The 18209-nt window shown below is 46.9% G+C and overlaps 3 protein-coding genes across 7 annotated transcripts; 2 read left to right on the forward strand and 1 right to left on the reverse strand.

Annotated features, from left to right (window-relative positions):
- The first annotated feature begins 553 nt into the window (after positions 1-553).
- On the forward strand, positions 554-2295 carry LOC120681818 (protein ASPARTIC PROTEASE IN GUARD CELL 2-like). Its single transcript, XM_039963442.1, has one exon. The coding sequence runs from the start codon at positions 627-629 to the stop codon at positions 2019-2021; it is 1395 nt and encodes a 464-aa protein (XP_039819376.1). The 5' UTR covers positions 554-626; the 3' UTR covers positions 2022-2295.
- A 724-nt stretch (positions 2296-3019) lies between these two features.
- LOC120681819 (probable protein arginine N-methyltransferase 6.1) lies at positions 3020-8823 on the reverse strand. Its single transcript, XM_039963443.1, has 13 exons — positions 8494-8823; positions 8269-8334; positions 8110-8178; positions 7568-7603; positions 6996-7061; positions 6635-6703; positions 6468-6545; positions 6022-6100; positions 5814-5908; positions 5595-5679; positions 4180-4361; positions 3964-4082; positions 3020-3352 (listed from the first exon to the last, which is right to left on the reverse strand). Exons 1-13 carry the CDS (start codon positions 8695-8697, stop codon positions 3310-3312), a joined length of 1191 nt encoding a protein of 396 aa, XP_039819377.1. The 5' UTR covers positions 8698-8823; the 3' UTR covers positions 3020-3309.
- Positions 8824-9082: 259 nt separating this feature from the next.
- Positions 9083-16236, forward strand: LOC120681817 (HBS1-like protein). Of its 5 annotated transcripts, none has more exons than XM_039963437.1 (11): positions 9083-9649; positions 9764-9941; positions 10041-10235; positions 10689-10766; positions 13622-13947; positions 14153-14263; positions 14342-14832; positions 14925-15093; positions 15339-15578; positions 15672-15806; positions 15911-16039. In XM_039963437.1, exons 2-11 carry the CDS (start codon positions 9773-9775, stop codon positions 16037-16039), a joined length of 2043 nt encoding a protein of 680 aa, XP_039819371.1. In that variant the 5' UTR covers positions 9083-9649; positions 9764-9772. The 5 variants fall into 5 exon arrangements, with proteins under 5 accessions (XP_039819371.1, XP_039819374.1, XP_039819375.1 ...); XM_039963440.1 differs by having other exon boundaries at positions 9086-9649; positions 9780-9941; positions 10018-10235; XM_039963441.1 differs by having other exon boundaries at positions 9086-9649; positions 9780-9941; positions 10051-10235.
- The last annotated feature ends 1973 nt before the right edge of the window (positions 16237-18209 follow it).

Below are 18209 nucleotides of genomic sequence, written 5' to 3' on the forward strand. Positions count from 1 at the left end.
AGAATTGGCTCTGCGAAAATTAAAGAAGCAACATGAAAGATAAAGGACAGCATCGAATCTACTAGCAAAAGGTGTTTTTATTCAAGCAAAAGGAGGGAAAGTGAGCACCTTAAAAGACTCAAAAATGCCAAAACCTGACGAAACGAAACAGAATCATGTTTTACCTCGCTATCCAACTTCACTTGAGCATTATTGCAGGCACGAGGATGTTAAGGAATATTAATTCTGGCTTTAGTCCTGAATTATAGCAGACTTTTCAACAAAACTTATGTTTCGGATATGCTTTGTCACGCAAATGCAGATTCAGGGAATGTACTTCACTTCAAAATCAATTTTGAATCAATATCGTGAAGAGAAGAAAGGTAAGTGGGCAAGCATGTAGTTACACACCTTCACTGCATCTGCACCAACCACACCATTGGTTCTGCCACTACCACTGTTGTTACACTGCAACAACTGTTGCAGAGAGAGGCTACCAGTGAAATGATAGGCAGGGGCCGGCACAAATAAATCCACCCCCTCCCGCATCCTTCCTCACTTCCAAAAAATTCACTTCACTTCAATTCAGAAAGCAGCAGCTAGAGAAGAAAAGGAGCGCGCGCCCACGCATCCGCAAGCTCAGCGCCATGCAGGCCACAACCATCAGGAAGCTTCTCCTCCTCTTCGTCTCCACGTTCATGCTGATCATCTCCCACGCATCATCCCTGCGCTTCCACTACATCAACTCTCACAACTTCACCACGAAAACGAGCGCGACGTCGTCGTCCTCTGCTGCTGCTCACCGCAGCCGCAACCCTTCGCTCGCCTTGGTGCGCCGCGACGCGATCACCGGCGCGACGTACCCCTCGCGCCGCCACGCGGTGCTCGACCGCGTCGCCCGCGACAATGCGCGCGCCGAGTACCTCGTGAGGCGCCTGTCCCCGACGTACCTCCCAACGGACTTGGGCTCCGAGGTGGTGTCCGGCCTCGACGAGGGCAGCGGCGAGTACTTCGTCCGCGTCGGCGTCGGCTCGCCGCCCACGGAGCAGTACCTCGTGGTGGACTCCGGCAGCGACGTCATCTGGGTTCAGTGCAAGCCGTGCCTGCAGTGCTACGCCCAGGCCGACCCGCTCTTCGACCCCGCCTCGTCGACCACCTTCTCCGGCGTGTCGTGCGGGTCGGCCATCTGCCGGATGCTCTCCAGCTCCGGGTGCGGCGACGCGGGGAGGTGCCAGTACGAGGTCTCGTACGGGGACGGGTCGTACACCAACGGCGTGCTCGCGCTCGAGACGCTCACGGTCGGAGGCACGGCGGTGGAGGGCGTCGCCATCGGCTGCGGGCACCGCAACCACGGCCTCTTCGTCGGAGCGGCGGGGCTGCTGGGCCTCGGCTGGGGCCCCATGTCGCTCGTCGGGCAGCTCGGCGGCGCGGCCGGCGGCGCGTTCAGCTACTGCCTCGCGAGCCGCGGGCCCGGGTCCAGCGCCGACGCCGGGTCGCTGGTCCTCGGGCGGAGCGAGGCGGTGCCGGCGGGCGCCGTGTGGGTGCCGCTGGTGCGCAACCCGCAGTCGCCGAGCTTCTACTACGTAGGCCTGTCGGGCATCGGCGTCGGGGACGAGCGGCTCCCGCTGGAGGCCGGCCTGTTCCAGCTGAGCGACGACGGCGCCGGCGGCGTGGTGATGGACACGGGCACGGCGGTGACGCGGCTGCCGCAGGAGGCGTACGCGGCGCTGCGGGACGCGTTCGCCGGCGACGTGGGCGCGCTCCCGCGCGCGCCGGGCGTGTCGCTGCTGGACACGTGCTACGACCTGAGCGGGTACACGAGCGTGCGGGTGCCGACCGTGTCCTTGTACTTCGACGAGGGCGCGACGCTGACGCTGCCGGCGAGGAACCTGCTGGTGGAGGTGGACGGCGGGATATACTGCCTGGCGTTCGCGCCGTCGTCGTCGGGGCTCTCCATCCTGGGGAACATACAGCAGGAAGGGATCCAGATCACCGTCGACTCGGCCAACGGCTTCATTGGCTTCGGGCCCAACACGTGCTAGATTGGTGGTCCCCCCTGTCATACTGTCATCCAGCTACTGCAAGCTTACTTTATGTAATGTACTCGTCGAGCAGCGTACATGTGCCTGCTAAAACGTAGGCATACGGAATGAGTGTATCGCACAGTGCGTATATATTAGTTAGTTGTAGTACATACGTAGAGTAACAGAGTATGGCTTTCCTGTGTGTTAGGAAAGCTCCTGAATGAAGTTTGTAAAGATTGAAAGGGTATAATAGTATCTTTGAGTTGATCAGCTGATCTGCTCATCACATCCAGGCGACGAGAACGCCATGTCAAAGTTCCAACAGCATTGACTGGTGCTTGCTTGGTCATGGTCTCTGCAAAGTGCAGAACATGTTCACTTAGCGTGTGCAAGGCTGCAAGTGAATGTGGGGGGTGATGTCCCCGACCAATAATTCAGTTCGTCACCTTTCACCCTACAACTTGGCCTGTACAGACGTGGAAATCGACAGCGCAAAAAACAATTTGCTTCAGAAACTAGTACGATCACAAGTTTCAACCATAACATTATGGACAATTTTTCAGCAGTAGAACGGTTTCAGCCACATAGAAGACTGTATTTTTCAAAGCAATTCAGGAGCCACAACAGCGGCAGGTAAGACCTTTTATTTTCTGCCCATATCATGCACTTGCTTTCATTCAAAGACACCTTATCCATGTTTTGCTGCAGCAAAAGGGGGCGGCACGAGTATCACCCACATCAATCTACTGGACACAGAAACTTGAGTTTGCAGAACTCACGATTGGAGAACACCATCAAAAGTCTCACCTTTCTGCAGCCTTTTTTCACCATAACTAAAGTACAAGCCTCTCAAAGAAAAAGTTCAAGTGTTGTGCAGGTAAAGGTCAAGCAGTATCCTTAGGTTGTAAAGGGAAAGCAGCTTATCTCAGTTTATCCACCTTTTCCTACTTTAACCTTCTCATCTCATCCTGAACTCCTAGACAGTCAGCCGGGCTTAATCTGATGATGCAGAGCCAAAAGAAATTACCAATCTATAGCATAAGACAAACTGAAATCATGCAATCCCCGCCATCATTAACAGTGAACAGAAAATGCATTAATAATACAAATTCTCTGCTTCCAGTAAAAATTCAGAAAATGAGGGGAAATAAACTATCAGTAGAGAATCTTGAACTCCTCGTTGCAGATGATAGAATTCAGTTCGCGGAAGCTGAAAGGAAGAGTAGAAGACCTCATGCAAGTTGCAAGTTATAGGATCTTTGCTGGGGGGACCCAGTACCGTAACTAAAAAGTAAAAAGGACCAGTTCATCGCATGGCACAGTCTTTTACCAACGTATGTCCTCCTGTGCTGTTGTACCAAGATAAAAGGGCATAAGAGAGGGAAGCCAGTTTTTTAATTGATCTATAAACATGATATATGTGCAACCTATTCATGTTTTAGTGCAAAACTAGTGCCAAATGGCATTGCACAAATTTGAACAAAAACTTGACAGCAAGCTTTACTTTATGATATATGTCAGCTAGCAAATTACCAGAATGATGGATGGACAATTTGGATCAAATCTGTTCATTCTGAGACATTAGTTATGATGTTCCCAATTAAGCCATACACATGTGGAATCTACAACAGCAGGATATCTTGATTGATTGGCTTCCTACGTTCCAAAACATAGTAGGAAGCATGGATGCACTATTTATAATACAAAGTAGGCAGCATATGTCATCGTTCATCATTGCAAATCTGAAATGCCTATATGGACTGCTAAAATGACAACTAGATCACTTCAGAACAGTATTATATACTAAGCAATATGATGTAGCATACTAAATCTAGATCCATGAAAAAAAATCAGACAACAACAAGAGTTTTCCTGAGCAACTATATTGGTATGGACAGCATACTAGAAGTGCCATATGCTCAGAAGGAACTACTGAAGTATAACAGGTAAAGGAGCTTACGAGCACTCTAGATGAATATTCAGAAAACGTGGGTTCTCCTTGCTCTGGGACACCGTTACAGAGCCTTCTACAGTTTGATCCTGCTTCACCTCTATAGGATCAGGGAGGTACAGAATAGTCTGCAGAAGGTGACCCAAGATTATAATTATACTACAAAGAGCAAGAAAACTTAATAAGTTCTTGTAGGAACGAATAAACCATTGTCGCAAACCAAACCTGCTGCCAATGGGTCGGCTCATCCTCAGGGGCTGTGGACAGAAGAACTGTATCTTCAGATGATCGTCTCCTTTTCTTCTGAATAATTTCAAGTGGATTCAAATTGGAAGGAATATTATGGGAGGACTCTTGGGGCCCATTGAACTCCACCTCAAACCAGAAACCAAAGCCATGAATGGGAGCTTCAAACAGGAAAAAGAAGGAACCGAGATAAGACATTTAATATGTGAGTTCGAAAGAAAAATAACAATCCAGACTCAGCATTAACTTCCAAATAGATTCAACTGCTAACATTAGATTGAATTGTGAGTCAAGATTAACTGTGCCATCTCAATATTCTGAATAGATGAAATCTAATTCTCTATTTACGGTTAAAGTCAGATATCAATTGCAAAAAATAAATTAAGATATTCTCTTACTAAAAAAATAAATTCAGAGCTTCTCGTATACTTGATATGGGCTTATAAAATGCTACATCCATAAAAGCAAAGTAGAAGGTTGATGACTCCTATAGTTGGATATTTAAATCTTTAAGGGGCATCGAAAGAAATGAACTACACACAGGTACGGAAATTAATCTATTTCAAACTTAAAAACTAGTGGTATTTTCGGACAGATTATGAAGAAGAAAGGACTGAGCAACATAATAAAAAGAGCACAGGGCAATTTGGGCTTTAAATGGAGTTGAAAACATGATATATAATTTCAAAGAGATCCCAACTAATGTAGTGTAATTATTAGTGACCAAACAGTGTTTGCAGTAGTTGTTAGCTCAACTGATGGCAAAATACTACTGCAAACATGGATCAAACTGGCAAAATACCACTGCCAACAGGAACAAACTAAGAGCTGAAACAACATGGGGAGAAGATAACCTATTGCGATCAATCCACATTTTTCTAGTTTGTTAACTCAAGTGATGGCAATTATCATTACCAAACAGTTGGCATAATATGAGTTCTCTTATAAACTGAACTAGTATTCAATGTACAGAAAAAAGGAATTTAAACAGAATCTAGAAGCATGCTACTACAGTTGACAAATCAGCTTACTTCCCTATACGGCTATACATCTGGCAGTTGTGAAAACATATGACTAAATAATGTATGCTGCACTAACCACCAACTGACCTATCTTAACTCTCTTAAAGATTTTGTCAAATCAGCCAATATTGCTCCTAAAATTCCATGATACAAAGGAACCCACATGAATTTGAATATATAGTTTCAAAAAAGGAATAGACACAAGAATTGGAGCTATTCAGCGTCAGGTAACATATCAGAGTTCTCATATCAAGGGCAAGAGATAATATCATACTATAAATCTATAATCCAATGCCATACTATAATACAGTGGAACTAACATAGAAAATTCATAACACACAAAAAAATTATGGTTGAAGTCAAATAATTCACCTAACATCATTGATGAAACTTTGTATTTTGCGGTGATACATTTGAATTCCTCAACTGTAAAATTATAGCAATCGATGTGTTTGACCTGTACACAGTGTGCAGCCCCAGGACCAAAAAGAATGTCACAAATGCAATTAGAGTTTAGTCATTAAAGCTGTAACAATTAGACATGATGGTTGCTTGACACTTTTGGTATTAGGAAACCTCGCCAAGACTCACCACAGATGGCCAACTTATAACATTCTCTCCACCAATTGTTTCAATGGAGGGTTCTTCAGATGTAAATTTTTTGGCAAGTGGCACAAGAGCAGACACTGCAGAAAAAAAAGTTTGAGATCATCATATTGCATACAGAAGCCACCACCCAAGTTCTGATGACAACGACAAGGCATATTAAAACTCTTGAAAGGATTGTACAGTAGCTTACTGTCTATGCCATAGACATCACACCAGAAATCAACACTGCCTTCATATCTCTCAGGATTTGTTATCGGAGCCATGAAGAGCTACAGGATTCGATTATGGATTATTATTCAGCTTTGGACAATGATGTATCATAACCCATTGGTTGGTGTCATTGCAAAAGATGGTAAATCAAGATTTTCAGCTAGAAAACCTCTACTTGGCCTCACATGATAATAGACCCTTTTAAACCGAAAAAAATTACTATCAGAAATATTACTTCTGCCTATTCAAACTTAAAAATTATATATCTTATGACTTGAACAAAGTAGCAAATAGGTGCTACGCATCTTCAGTGTAATTTTTTTCCCGCATATTGGACTGCAAGTGTTTATGCAATTGTGTTTAAGTAGTGTCACATTTAAACAAGCTCATTTTTATGATGATTTAAACATGGTATGATAATTATACCGTAGCATGAGAAGGAAGAATAAGACCCCCAGGTTTAAGCCATTTATCTCTTGCAAATAAGACACTTGGCAGCATACTCTACAGGAAAAAAAAACAGAAGAATTAGAACTAACCAAAGTAATTGCACATCAAAATGCAATGCGAAGAAACAGCATTGAAATAGAAACCTCATACAGAAGCATATAGCCCATCCATTCTGATATTATTACATCAACCTTCTCCTCAAGGTCAACATCCTGCATTGCCAGTTCAACATTAATGAGAAAATGATGCAGATCAAAACCAAGAGTGTATGGAATGAAATGTAAATGTATTCAAATAATAGTATTAATGAAAATACTTGGTTTATGTCCTGATCATGCTAAGTTGCTAACAATGTGTTTGCTCCATGGAAAATGGAGATAACGATAGCATCCATAGAGAAGAAAGGTACCAAACTTGTTCTAGGTACGAAAAAAATAAAAAATGCCAAGTTGCCAACACATAATGAAGAATGTAATAAGCAATGATCAAGAAAGGTGATCTCACCTCAACACGTCCATGGATGACCACAACCTTATCACTTAGGTTGTTTGCTTTTACAATTTCACAAGCCTGCATGAGAAGCATTTATTCTATGTTATTTCTATAAGAGAAAAATCACATTTATAGCACAATTTCCTTATAATGGAGGCTTTTTAGACATATTAACAACTGAAAACCAAGAAGTTACAACATCAGATGTAGAAAAATAACTCCAAGAGATTATTCTATATATGCAATGGTCTAGATGCTATTTATCATACTATGCTCTCATATACATGCTTGTGCCTGATGGTATGTACTGGTAAATAATCAGTGAAGGATCTCTTGTCAAATTTAAACTACAACCTACTGCCTACTGGATTACTCTTTCGTCATGGCCTCATGGGAATACATTGCATTAAGTATGTCAATTTCCAAACATGTATTTGTCAACTGAAAGTAGGTTCATAGATTGAATAACCAAATTGGATTTCTCAGCTTGAAAACATTTGAAACAGAAATTTTAGACATGATACAGGGGGGAAAAAAAGCACACGACTTGATGTTAGAGCATATCTTCAGAAGTAACATATTACCTGGGTAGCAATTTCACTAGCTTCAACAGCATACACCTAAAAGAGAGTGCAAAGAGGGCGGGACAAAAATTAATGATCTTAAGTGGAGAACAAATAGATAGATTGGAGAAAACAGATCATTGCTACATTCAACTCTCATTAATTTTTCAGTTATCCCAGGTTCCTGTCACTATTAAAAGGACAAATAGAAAAACAGGACTAAAATAGATACTAAATAGGAACATAAAGAAATATTTACACTGTACTTTTCTGAAACCACAAACAAAACACAGGCCGTAATTTCATTTTACGAACTTTAGTGCTTTCAATGGGAACATACAATTCATTTAAGCTGCTAATTTGCAAGAAAAACTGTGTAAGTGCAAAACTACATTTGGATCCCAGCGCTTTGTAGACTGCTACATTAGGTCAACTGATAGAAAGAGCAATGTTAAATTAGTTTTGCATTGTCCAAGAAAAACAATATCTAAAATGAGCAGCTGTTTCAACAGAGCATTCTCGAAGCTCAGCAGTTGTTTCAACAGAGCATTCTCGAAGCTCACCCGTTTTGCGCCAGCACGAGCACAGAACACAGAGAGTATTCCAGTTCCACACCCCACATCGAGCACAACCTGCAAAGTTTTGGAATCCGTTACCAAAATCCAGACCTCTGACAAAATGTGGAACAAGCAGTAAACCCTCGACTCAGCTAGCAATTTTACCTTCCCCTCGATAAATTTCTGATGGTGCATGATGGCTGAGTGGTAAGCATCAGTCCTGACGCGGTCCTGCCAAAAACGAAACGTTAAGAAACCCCATTGCACCGAATGACTGCTCGGGTTCAAAACACGATGCCCACGAAGTCGATTTAGCGGCGGCGCTGCTTAGGGTTTAGGGGGGTTTAGGATATGCAGTTATGGAAGTGATCACAAGCTCAATGGCTTTACCTTGATCATTGCCTCATGGATGCCGATGTGGGAGTAAGACTGGAAGTAGATGCGGTCGTGCTCCTCCAGCGAATCCGCCGTGGATGTAGCCCCAGCCCCCGCGGCCGGGGACTCCCCGGCGGCGGCGGCGGGTGGGGAAGCAGCGGAGAGGCGCGGGCGGCGCCGCGCGAGGGGGGAGTGGCCGTTGAGGTGCGACGGCAGCATGGCGGATTGGTGGTGGCGAGAGGGATTCGAGTGGAGATTTCTGAGCGAAATGTGCTCTACTCCCCTCAACGGCTTGGCTCCCTGCGCGCCGAACTTTGATTTGCCTTCCCCGGTGGTTTTGTATCTCCACCAATTGTATTACTAGTTGATGATTAATTCTTTTAAGTAGATTAGAATTCTAATTAACACTAGGGGTAAGATTATGGTCTCCATTGTTTCATAACATGATAACACGGGTAGCTAGTTGCTCCTATTTTCTAAATTAACCGAACTCTTTCAATTCATGACAATTTGCGAGCCTTTCAAAATATTTTTTCAAGCCTTGTCAAATGAACAACATACTCTTCCTAATCGAACCATCCCGTTCTTGTTCTTGACCTCCTTCCGTTCGCTCTCTCGCTCGCGAGCAGGACAGTGGGGAGGGCTCGCTGCCTCCCTCCCCAACCCCGCCGGCGACCCAGTCCGCCGCAATGGGCCGTCGGCACCGTCGTGCCTCGCCCGCACTGGCCAGCCCGCCCCTCCCTCCCTCCACCAAGATGCTCCGCCGCCGTGGGCCGCCAGCAGCCGCCGGCGCCACCGTGCCTCGCCTACTCCTGCAGCTGTGGAGCGGCGGCGCTCCATTCCGGCCTGGAGCCACGGCGAGCGGCGATGCTACGTTCCGGCCTGGAGCCGTGGCAGAGCTCGATTCGTGCAACATGATGGCCTGCAGCGGCAGGGGAGCTCCTGCAATTAGAGGGTGGCAAGAACCTGCAGCGTGCGCCCCCAGAGGGACGCGCGCGGGCGTGCAAGGGTCGCGGCGGCCGACGGTGCTCCGGCAGCACCGGCCATGGTTGCTCAGCGAGAAGAAGAGAGGGCACAGGAGAAGAGAGAGGAAAATGAGAACACGGATTGGATCCAATCCATTGTGTTGGATTGTGTAAGGGTAAAACGGGAAGTTTAGATGTAAGAGATTGTAAGTTCAAAGCTTTCACTTGCTAAATTAACATGATGAGTTCCAATTTTTTCAGAACCACAAGAACTATTTATTTAAAGTGATTCTGCTAGTTACTCACTAACTACTCTTTAGTTTGTTCCCATGTTAGATAACAGGTCTGATCTTGAGAAGCCCATTACAGATCCAGGGGTGTGGCAATGCTCCATTTGCACTCATGAAAATGATACGAGTAATTTATCCTGTGAGCTATGCGGCGTACTTCGTGATCTGTCGCTATATTTCAATAATAGCTGTGAAGCTGAAGCTGGAGGTATATAATAATGTTTTACATTATATTCTGCTACTGTGATGCAGTATACTTGCTTCTTTTTAGCCTGTTAATTTAGTTACTTTCCATCCTGAATTCTAGCTAAGTGCAGAAGCAAGTATTCTGGAGTATCCGTACTGGCAAGATCTCTTTTTACAACATCTAATACAAAATCAAAGGCTATTATTTTCTCTGATGGCTCCCAAGAGAATACAAATGCAACAGGGAATAAGCAAGCTACCATGTATGATCTGCATAAGACATACATGCCCAGCAAAAAGCGCCACATTAACATAGGTACGCGTACGGTACATTGCTACAGCTACACTCAGCAGTTCTACTTTGTGTAAGTTAATTTTCTTAGTGAAATTTGTAAACCAAATTATTATTGCATATAAGGGTTGCGGATTGAGCTTATAGACTAGCAATACATAAATTTGTGGATTGAGCTTATAAACTAGCAATACATAAATTTGCGGATTGAGCTTATAAGAGTCCAGTATGTCAGCATTGGCATGTGCTTTATCTAGGTCTATCTTGAGTCCCTGTTCCTTATAATTTGGACAAATCTATGTTGCATTGACTTGTTTGTTGTTCCTAAGGGGTCCAATACATTGTAGTTCTATGGTGTGTGTTCAATGTTCATACACTCTTTTTTTTCTTAGTGCCCACCATATCTATTTTTCATTTGCCAATTGGTTTTCAGAGTAAATTACCTGGAACATGACTGCATTATGTTGATATTGACAGTGCCTTTCAAGTTTGATATGCCATCTCCTGATGACATGGTTACTACAGGCTTAAAATCATCAGTAAATCTTAGAAAAGGTACTTGTTGCCCTGCTGTTCCCCTCCATTTACAGGTGGACAGTAGAATACTAAAAATGCATGTACATTTAATTTAGTGCAGATCCCTTTCTTTTCATCTTTTATTTTGAAGTCATGTGAATTTCTCCTAGTTAATTTGGATTTACATGCTAATGCTGAAGAACGAGTATGGTCGGACAGAGGGCATATTGGTTTCAATATGATAGTGAACCATGGACTGGCCCGTGGCATAGATATCTCTTGCCTCTTTGTTTTCTTGCTCCCTTGAGAAATTGCTATAAGCGCTAATGTGTGTTATGTGTTATGGTAAGTGGGCCGGCCACAGGCCTAGGCCCACGAGTACTGTAGCGCATGAACAGTGCCGCGAATAGGATTAGTTGGTTTGTTAGGAAAGAGACAAGTTAGATTGATTCGGTTAGGATATTGCTTAGGGGTCAAATCAGTTGTCTCTATAAAAGAGACTATCATGTATCAGTTAGAGGCAAGTAAGAAGAACTCTAAAAGTAGTCGGAGCCTTCAAAGGGAGGGCGACGAACAGTTTTTTCGTGCTATCCCTAGTTCTACCACAACATTTGGTATTCAGAGCCTTTGTACCTGCGACTTTGCTTCCGCCGCCGCCGCCGCCAATCCCACCAGCTCAGCAATGTGGTACTGTAGCGCGTGAACAGTACCACGGGATTAGATTGATTTTGTTCCTGTTCTCCCACCCAATTCCCATCCCAAGATCCACCCAGCTCGCATCTGCTAGCCAAAGCCCCTAACCAATGGCTGACAACAGGTACTTTGATCTCCAGGAGTGGCGAGCCGGCAGCAAGCTGAAAGCCGACCTTACCATAATCAAGGCTGCGCAGATCCCATTCTTTGATGGAAAGGGGAGCCTGAACGCATGGCTCAGTAACTTGGAGCAATTTTTCCAAGACAACTAGACAAAGGAGGAGAATAAAGAGTGGATTGCCGTGTATCATTTGGCTGGGTATGCCAACGAGTGGTACACCGTGATGCTGGAATCCTGGGGTTTACAAGGGTGGCCGGGATTCATGAAGTACCTTCAACTCGAATTTGGGTCTACCATGGATGCATCTGCAAGGGGGCTGCGGGATACCTTAATTCAATTGTTGTCGCCAGCAGTCCCACCGACACCCGCATCTGCAGCACCATCAGCAGCGGTGCCGTCTCTACCACAGTCGCCGTCCCAGATCCTGGCCGCTGCATCTTCTCCACTGGTGGCCTCACCAACAACACCAGCACTGGTGAAGGCCCCCACGACACTGCCACCAGCACCTCCGGCCTCGACGTCCCTGGCCATGACGACCGCGACATCACCCCCTTCATCTACATCAGGGGGAGCGTCAGCCACGACGACATCGCCATCTTCACCACCAACAGCAGCAAAGACGGCAGGGGTTAAAGCTGCATCTACAGCCCTGACAGGGCCGACGCCACCAACAGCAACCTCGCCGAACAAGCCTGCTTCACCATTGGCAGCTGCGACAGCACCGACCTCTTCGCCCTCGACGTTCTCTGCCCCGACAACCGCGACTGCACCTCCCCTGCCGCCGCCGCCTGCTGACCCGCCGGTGCCGTCTACTCTGCCCCCGCAAGCGATGCTAGGAGCCCCACCGGCGTCTCCTCCCACGTCGCAGCCACCGGCGACATCAGCTGCACTGCCAGTGTCTCATCCTGTACTGCAGCCGGCCACACCTTCTCCGCTTGCACCGGTGGTGCCCACGGCGTCAGCACCAGCCCCATCACCAGGGGCCACGCCGATGATGCCACCGCTAACGCTTGCACCAACGTTGGCCGCCGCCATCGATCCGCTTGTGGGAGGGAAGCAGCAGGCCCTGCCCATCATGGATCCGTCGCCGCCAGTCTGTCGCCGCCTGTTGCCGCCTTCCTCGGCGGCACAGATCCTCGTCGGCGGCGTCCCCGGCCGTCGAGGATATGGCTGCCCCGTCCGTAGCGGCGTCCATCCTCAATCACGGTGGATCCATCCCCGCCCGTCGCGCCCCCGTCCGCGGCTGTCCGCACCTATCCGCGCTCATCGCGCGGCGCCCGTCAGCACACCTCCATCCGTGGCCGCCCGCGCGTCGTTCGCGCACCTCCGTTCGCGGCCGCCAGCACGCCGTTCGCGCGTGCCTCCGCCCGTCTGCGGCCGCCCGCGCATCCGTGCGCGCCTCCGCCCGTCCACGACCGTCCGTCTGCCTGTTGCTGCCGGCCGGCGGCTCGTCATCGCCCATTGCGGCCTGATTACAGGAGCTCTGATGACCACGACACCCTCATCGGTGGCTTCGTCAGCAGCGCTGCTGGGGGCCATGGCTGTTGCTCCAGCCCCAGTAATACCTCTACAACCTGGGGCACCCCTTGCGACGCCTGCGCCTACGCCGTCCTCTTCGCCGTAGCCTCCAATCAAGCCGCGCATCACCATCTGTGGCGAGTGGATGGCCACAGTGGGCCGGCATAGTGTTATGGTAAGTGGATGGCCACAGGCCTAGGCCCACGAGTACTGTAGCGCATGAACAGTGCCGCGAATAGGATTAGTTGGTTTGTTAGGAAAGAGATAAGTTAGATTGATTCGGTTAGGATATTGCTTAGGGGTCAAGTCAGTTGTCTCTATAAAAGAGACTATCATGTATCAGTTAGAGGCAAGCAAGAACTCTAAAAGTAGTCGGAGCCTCCAAAGGGAGGGCGACGAACAGTTTCTTCGTGCTATCCCTAGTTCTACCACAACATATGTTAGCTTCCAGACTGTTTCCTTTCTTTTTTGGTTAAATTGAAGACTGTTTCCTGAATTTTTTTTGTTATGTATATCTTTCTATTGTTGTATATTAGCTTAAATTTGTTACCAAATGATACAGAGGTTCAAATTAAAGATTCAGTTGATGCCACTGGAAAGAAGATGATGGATAGTGGTATTCTTCAAACTGAAAAGGATACAAGTATGGATCCAAGTACATCAGCTGAGGCGGATAAACTTGGCGGAACTAGTAGCAGTGTTCCTTCCAGTAATCAACATGTAACTCCTATTTTGGACTCTGAGCTACAGCATTTGAGTTTGGAGAGCAAGCCGAAGAGCAGTAAACCCAAGAATAAGAAACCAGCTTCTATTTCAGAGTACAAGCCAGAACCATGGGTGCTCCCGAGTGAAGATAAAGAAATGCACAGACAGATAAATCTTGCCGTTGTAAGCAACAATTGCATATTGTTTTTTTTTCAATCATTTACATACAGATATTTCAACTTTATGTAAATCTTGAACTTATTTCTTTCGGGTTTCATCTCTAGCCTACCCCAACTTGCTTGGGAGAAAAGGCTATGTTGTTGTTGTTGTATTTACATACAGATATTTCATTTGTTATGCTCTAAGTCTGTCGGAAATGTTGTGCTAGGTTGGTCATGTTGATTCTGGGAAATCAACTTTATGTGGTCGATTACTACATGCTCTGGGATTGATTTCAAAAAAGCAAATGCATAAATATGAGAAAGAAGCTAAAGAAAAGGTCAGTTCTGTTATTCAGATTGCTAGCGCGTCTCAGCCTGCAACAGCTGCTTATATTGTTAAAATGCTTCTTTATCAGGGGAAAGGATCATTTGCATATGCTTGGGCCATGGATGACAGCACTGATGAGAGGGAGCGTGGAATTACAATGACTGTGGCTGTGAAGTACTTTGACACTGAAAAATACCATGTAGTTTTGCTCTACTCCCCTGGTCATAAAGATTTTGTTCCTAATATGATATCTGGTGCTACACAAGCTGATGCAGCTGTCCTAGTTGTTGATGCATCCATAGGCTCATTTGAAGCAGGCATGGGTGTTAATGGGATTGGTCAGACAAAGGAGCACTCACAACTTATTAGGAGCTTTGGTGTTGAGAACTTGATAGTTGCTGTTAATAAGATGGATATGGTAGAATATTCGAAGGACCGGTTTAATTTTGTGAAATCGCAACTTGGTATCTTCCTTCGATCTTGTGGGTTCAAAGACTCTTCAATCACCTGGGTTCCTCTGAGTGCAATGGCAAACGAAAACTTAATGACTGCTGCTTCAGATTCTCGTCTTTTGTCATGGTAAGATATTGCTAATGGTGGGTTTCTTTACGCATCACTTGTTTTCGTGGACTTTGTAGTTGATGATCAATTTATTTGATACCCGATGTCAGGTACAATGGAAATTGTCTGCTGAAATCCATTGACTTATTGCCTCCTCCTCATCGTGATATTTCGAGGCCACTACGCCTTCCAATTTGTGATGTTATTGCATCTATCACACTGGGGCAGGTGGCAGTTTGTGGTAAAGTCGAGGCTGGTGGAATCCGGACTGGCTCTAAGGTACCATTCTGATGTTGTGCGTGGTAAAGTATGAGCTTTGACTTGTAAATTGTAATGCTTGCTACCACTTGCTGTGTAGAAGGTTTCTTATGTTTGTACATCACATTATAGTTATCCACTTCATTCCTTTACTGTCCTGTCTGATTACCTGCTAAACATATATGACATCTCATATCTGCATTTTGCTTGCTTTTTTTTACATCCTGCTTAAGTTGTTATTTTTATCTTTGATGTTCTGTTGCCAGGTTCTTGTCATGCCATCCGGAGACTTGGCTACAGTTAAAACCATCGAGCGGGATTCCTCTAGTTGCAACTTGGCAAGAGCCGGGGACAACATTGCTGTTGGTCTGCAAGGGATGGACCCTAGTCACCTTGTGTCAGGTGGAGTTATATGCCATCCAGATTTCCCCGTGCACGTTGCTTCTCGCTTGGAGCTGAAAATTTTGGTTCTAGAAATCACTACGCCAATACTGGTTGGACTCCAGGTTAGTGGAGCAGCACCACATAGTGGATAACACACATCAAGTTTATCTTTAATAATGATCATCTGACATATGGTTTCGATCAAAATATTCCAGTTTGAACTGCACATACATCATGCGAAGGTGTCTGCAAGCTTGGTTAAAATACTGTTGTTGTTGGACCAGAAGACCGGCAAGGCCTCAAAGAAAATGCCACGCCTGCTCACCGCGAGGCAGGCTGCTATAGTTGAAGTAAGCTTACGTCACATGTAGTCAAAACATTGTTGCTAATCAACTAAGATAATTTATTGCTGGTTTTTTTTTGGTAATATTCGGTTTTGATGTTTGTGTTTCAGGTAAAGCTGGACAAGGAAGTCTGCGTGGAAGAGTTCAGAGCTCTGAAGGCCCTTGGTCGAGTGTTCCTGCGGTCTCGTGGCAACACCGTTGCAGTGGGCATTGTGACCCGAATTCTGGACGAGGCTTAGAGACCCCTCGACTGATAACCAGACATCTCACGTACACGGTCTATGTATCAGTCTTATGTTGCCAGTTGTAGTCAATAGGTTCGTATTCTGTAGCTTGGCGTAGTTAGGATGTGGTGGTCGTGTAGCAGCTTAGCTACAGGCGGCTGTACTGGCCGTAACCGATGGCACTAACTTCAGGAGCCTGCCCCCCCCTCCCCCAACGGTAATCTAGTTTTGTGTATGGAATCGAAGTGCTAGCCGGCAGCAGCCAGGCGTGATCATCCTCACGTGCTGCCGGATGGATTGGCGGCCATGCGCGAGGCTTGGCAACAAGTTGGCATCGCAACGCAATCCAATGCGTTCGTGCGCGCAGCCGCCCCCCATAAATCGTTGCCCGGCGCGCGGCCCTGGAATTTATGAAGGTCACGCCACGGGCGGGGGCAAGAAGCGGTGATGGATCCTGGTCTGCACTGGTCGGGTGTGTCTCATGGATGCCCACCAGCCACCACCTCCAGCAGCAACCCGGGACCGAGAGTCCGAGAGGGGACCGTGCCCGCCCCCAACCAGCGGGCGTTGCGGTTGCCTTTCGGCGCCCCTGCCCGGACGCGTCCGTGCGCCTCCCCCGTTCGGTTTGTAAAAAAGCAGGCAGCCGCCGGCTCTGCATCCATCCACCGATCCACAGTGTCCACACCGAAAGCATAGCGCCGGTAGGTGGGCCGAGCCAGGCGACCGGTGGCGCGTCGGCCTCACGGAATCCGATGCGCCGCGAGAGCAACCCGGAGGCCGGCTGGAAGCGTCGCCGTCGTCCCGGCCTCCGATCGTTCGCTGGTTGCAATCCGGCGTCTCTGCTCCTCGTTTTCATAGGACGCACCGACACACGACACGCGCGTGCTTGCTCGGGGTACGATACCAACTACTACTACACTACGTACACACACTAGGCGCGCAAGTACTGCGAACCGCGAACGACCCAACGTCTGGGCTGCCAGTAGCAGGAGTATTGTAGGACTCTGCGGAGCGTACGGTCGGTTAGTTAGGCCGGCGTTGTGTTGTCAACTTTGTGATGTGATGAGATGACATGTGACCAGCTTGTGATTTCTGCGGGATTAGCCTAGCGTGGCCAGCGATTTTGTGTTTGGGTGGGAGCGGCCGGAGCTGAGAGCGCGCATGTAATCATCGGCCGTCGCCGCTGGGCTGCCAGGCATGTGGCGCCTGCGTGCATTATGCAGCAACTCCCATCTTCTCATCTCAGTTGTTAAAGGATGGATGATGGCATGCACGCATCATTGGTCCCGGATGGGCGGGCGGCCCCCTGCATTCCCTCTCCGTTGAGACTCGAGACGACGACGCCTCATCCATCCTCTGCTGAATGCTGATATTTTACTTGCAACTGCATGCAGCTGGTTGTGCTAGCTACTACTTGATGCTCATGCTCTCAACTTTCTGGTGTTCATGTATTCCCAACGCACTTACGCACGGTTGCCTTTCCCTTTCGAGCTCCAGACCATGGATAGAATAGATAGATCATGTCGGCTCCCTGCTGCAGCTCCGGCGGCAGGATACCTGTTGAGGTCGTTGTACTTGCCGGTCGCTTTGCTGCGTCAGAGCTGCTAGCTGCTACTTATTTTTTCCCCCTGGAGGCTGGAGCTGGAGGCGAAGCTCTCTCTCTCTCGAGAGAGAGAGCGGATCGATGATGCAGCCGGCGTTACGTAGTCGTATATGTTTTGGACGGAGGCTCTTTGTCCCCGTACTGTTACGTCAGCAGCTCCGAGCAGTCGGTGACAGCGTCTAGCCCACCAGACATCACCATCGAGCATTGAACCTCGTATAGTAGGGAACATATCTAGTGCAAACCAAGGACCTCGTATAAACCCGTGCAAACCTACTAAACAAAGTTTCAAAATTTTTTGAAAAAAATCATGAATGTGCTTCTCAGATTACATCATCTATATATAAAATTTCATGGTCAAATTCGTCTTACTCTAGAAGTTACAAAAAAGACAAATTTGAGATGCATTTGAACCATTATTGTTGTCAGAAAATTTGTCTTTTTTGTAACTTCTAGATTAAGACGAATTTGACCATGAAATTTTATATATAGATGAGGTAAGCTGAGAAGCACATTCATGATTTTTTTCAGAATTTTTTGAAACTTTGTTTAGTAGGTTTGCACGGGTTTGCACGAGGTCCT

This window comes from Panicum virgatum, chromosome 7N (assembly GCF_016808335.1).
Source record: "Panicum virgatum strain AP13 chromosome 7N, P.virgatum_v5, whole genome shotgun sequence".
Taxonomy (NCBI): Eukaryota; Viridiplantae; Streptophyta; class Magnoliopsida; order Poales; family Poaceae; genus Panicum; species Panicum virgatum.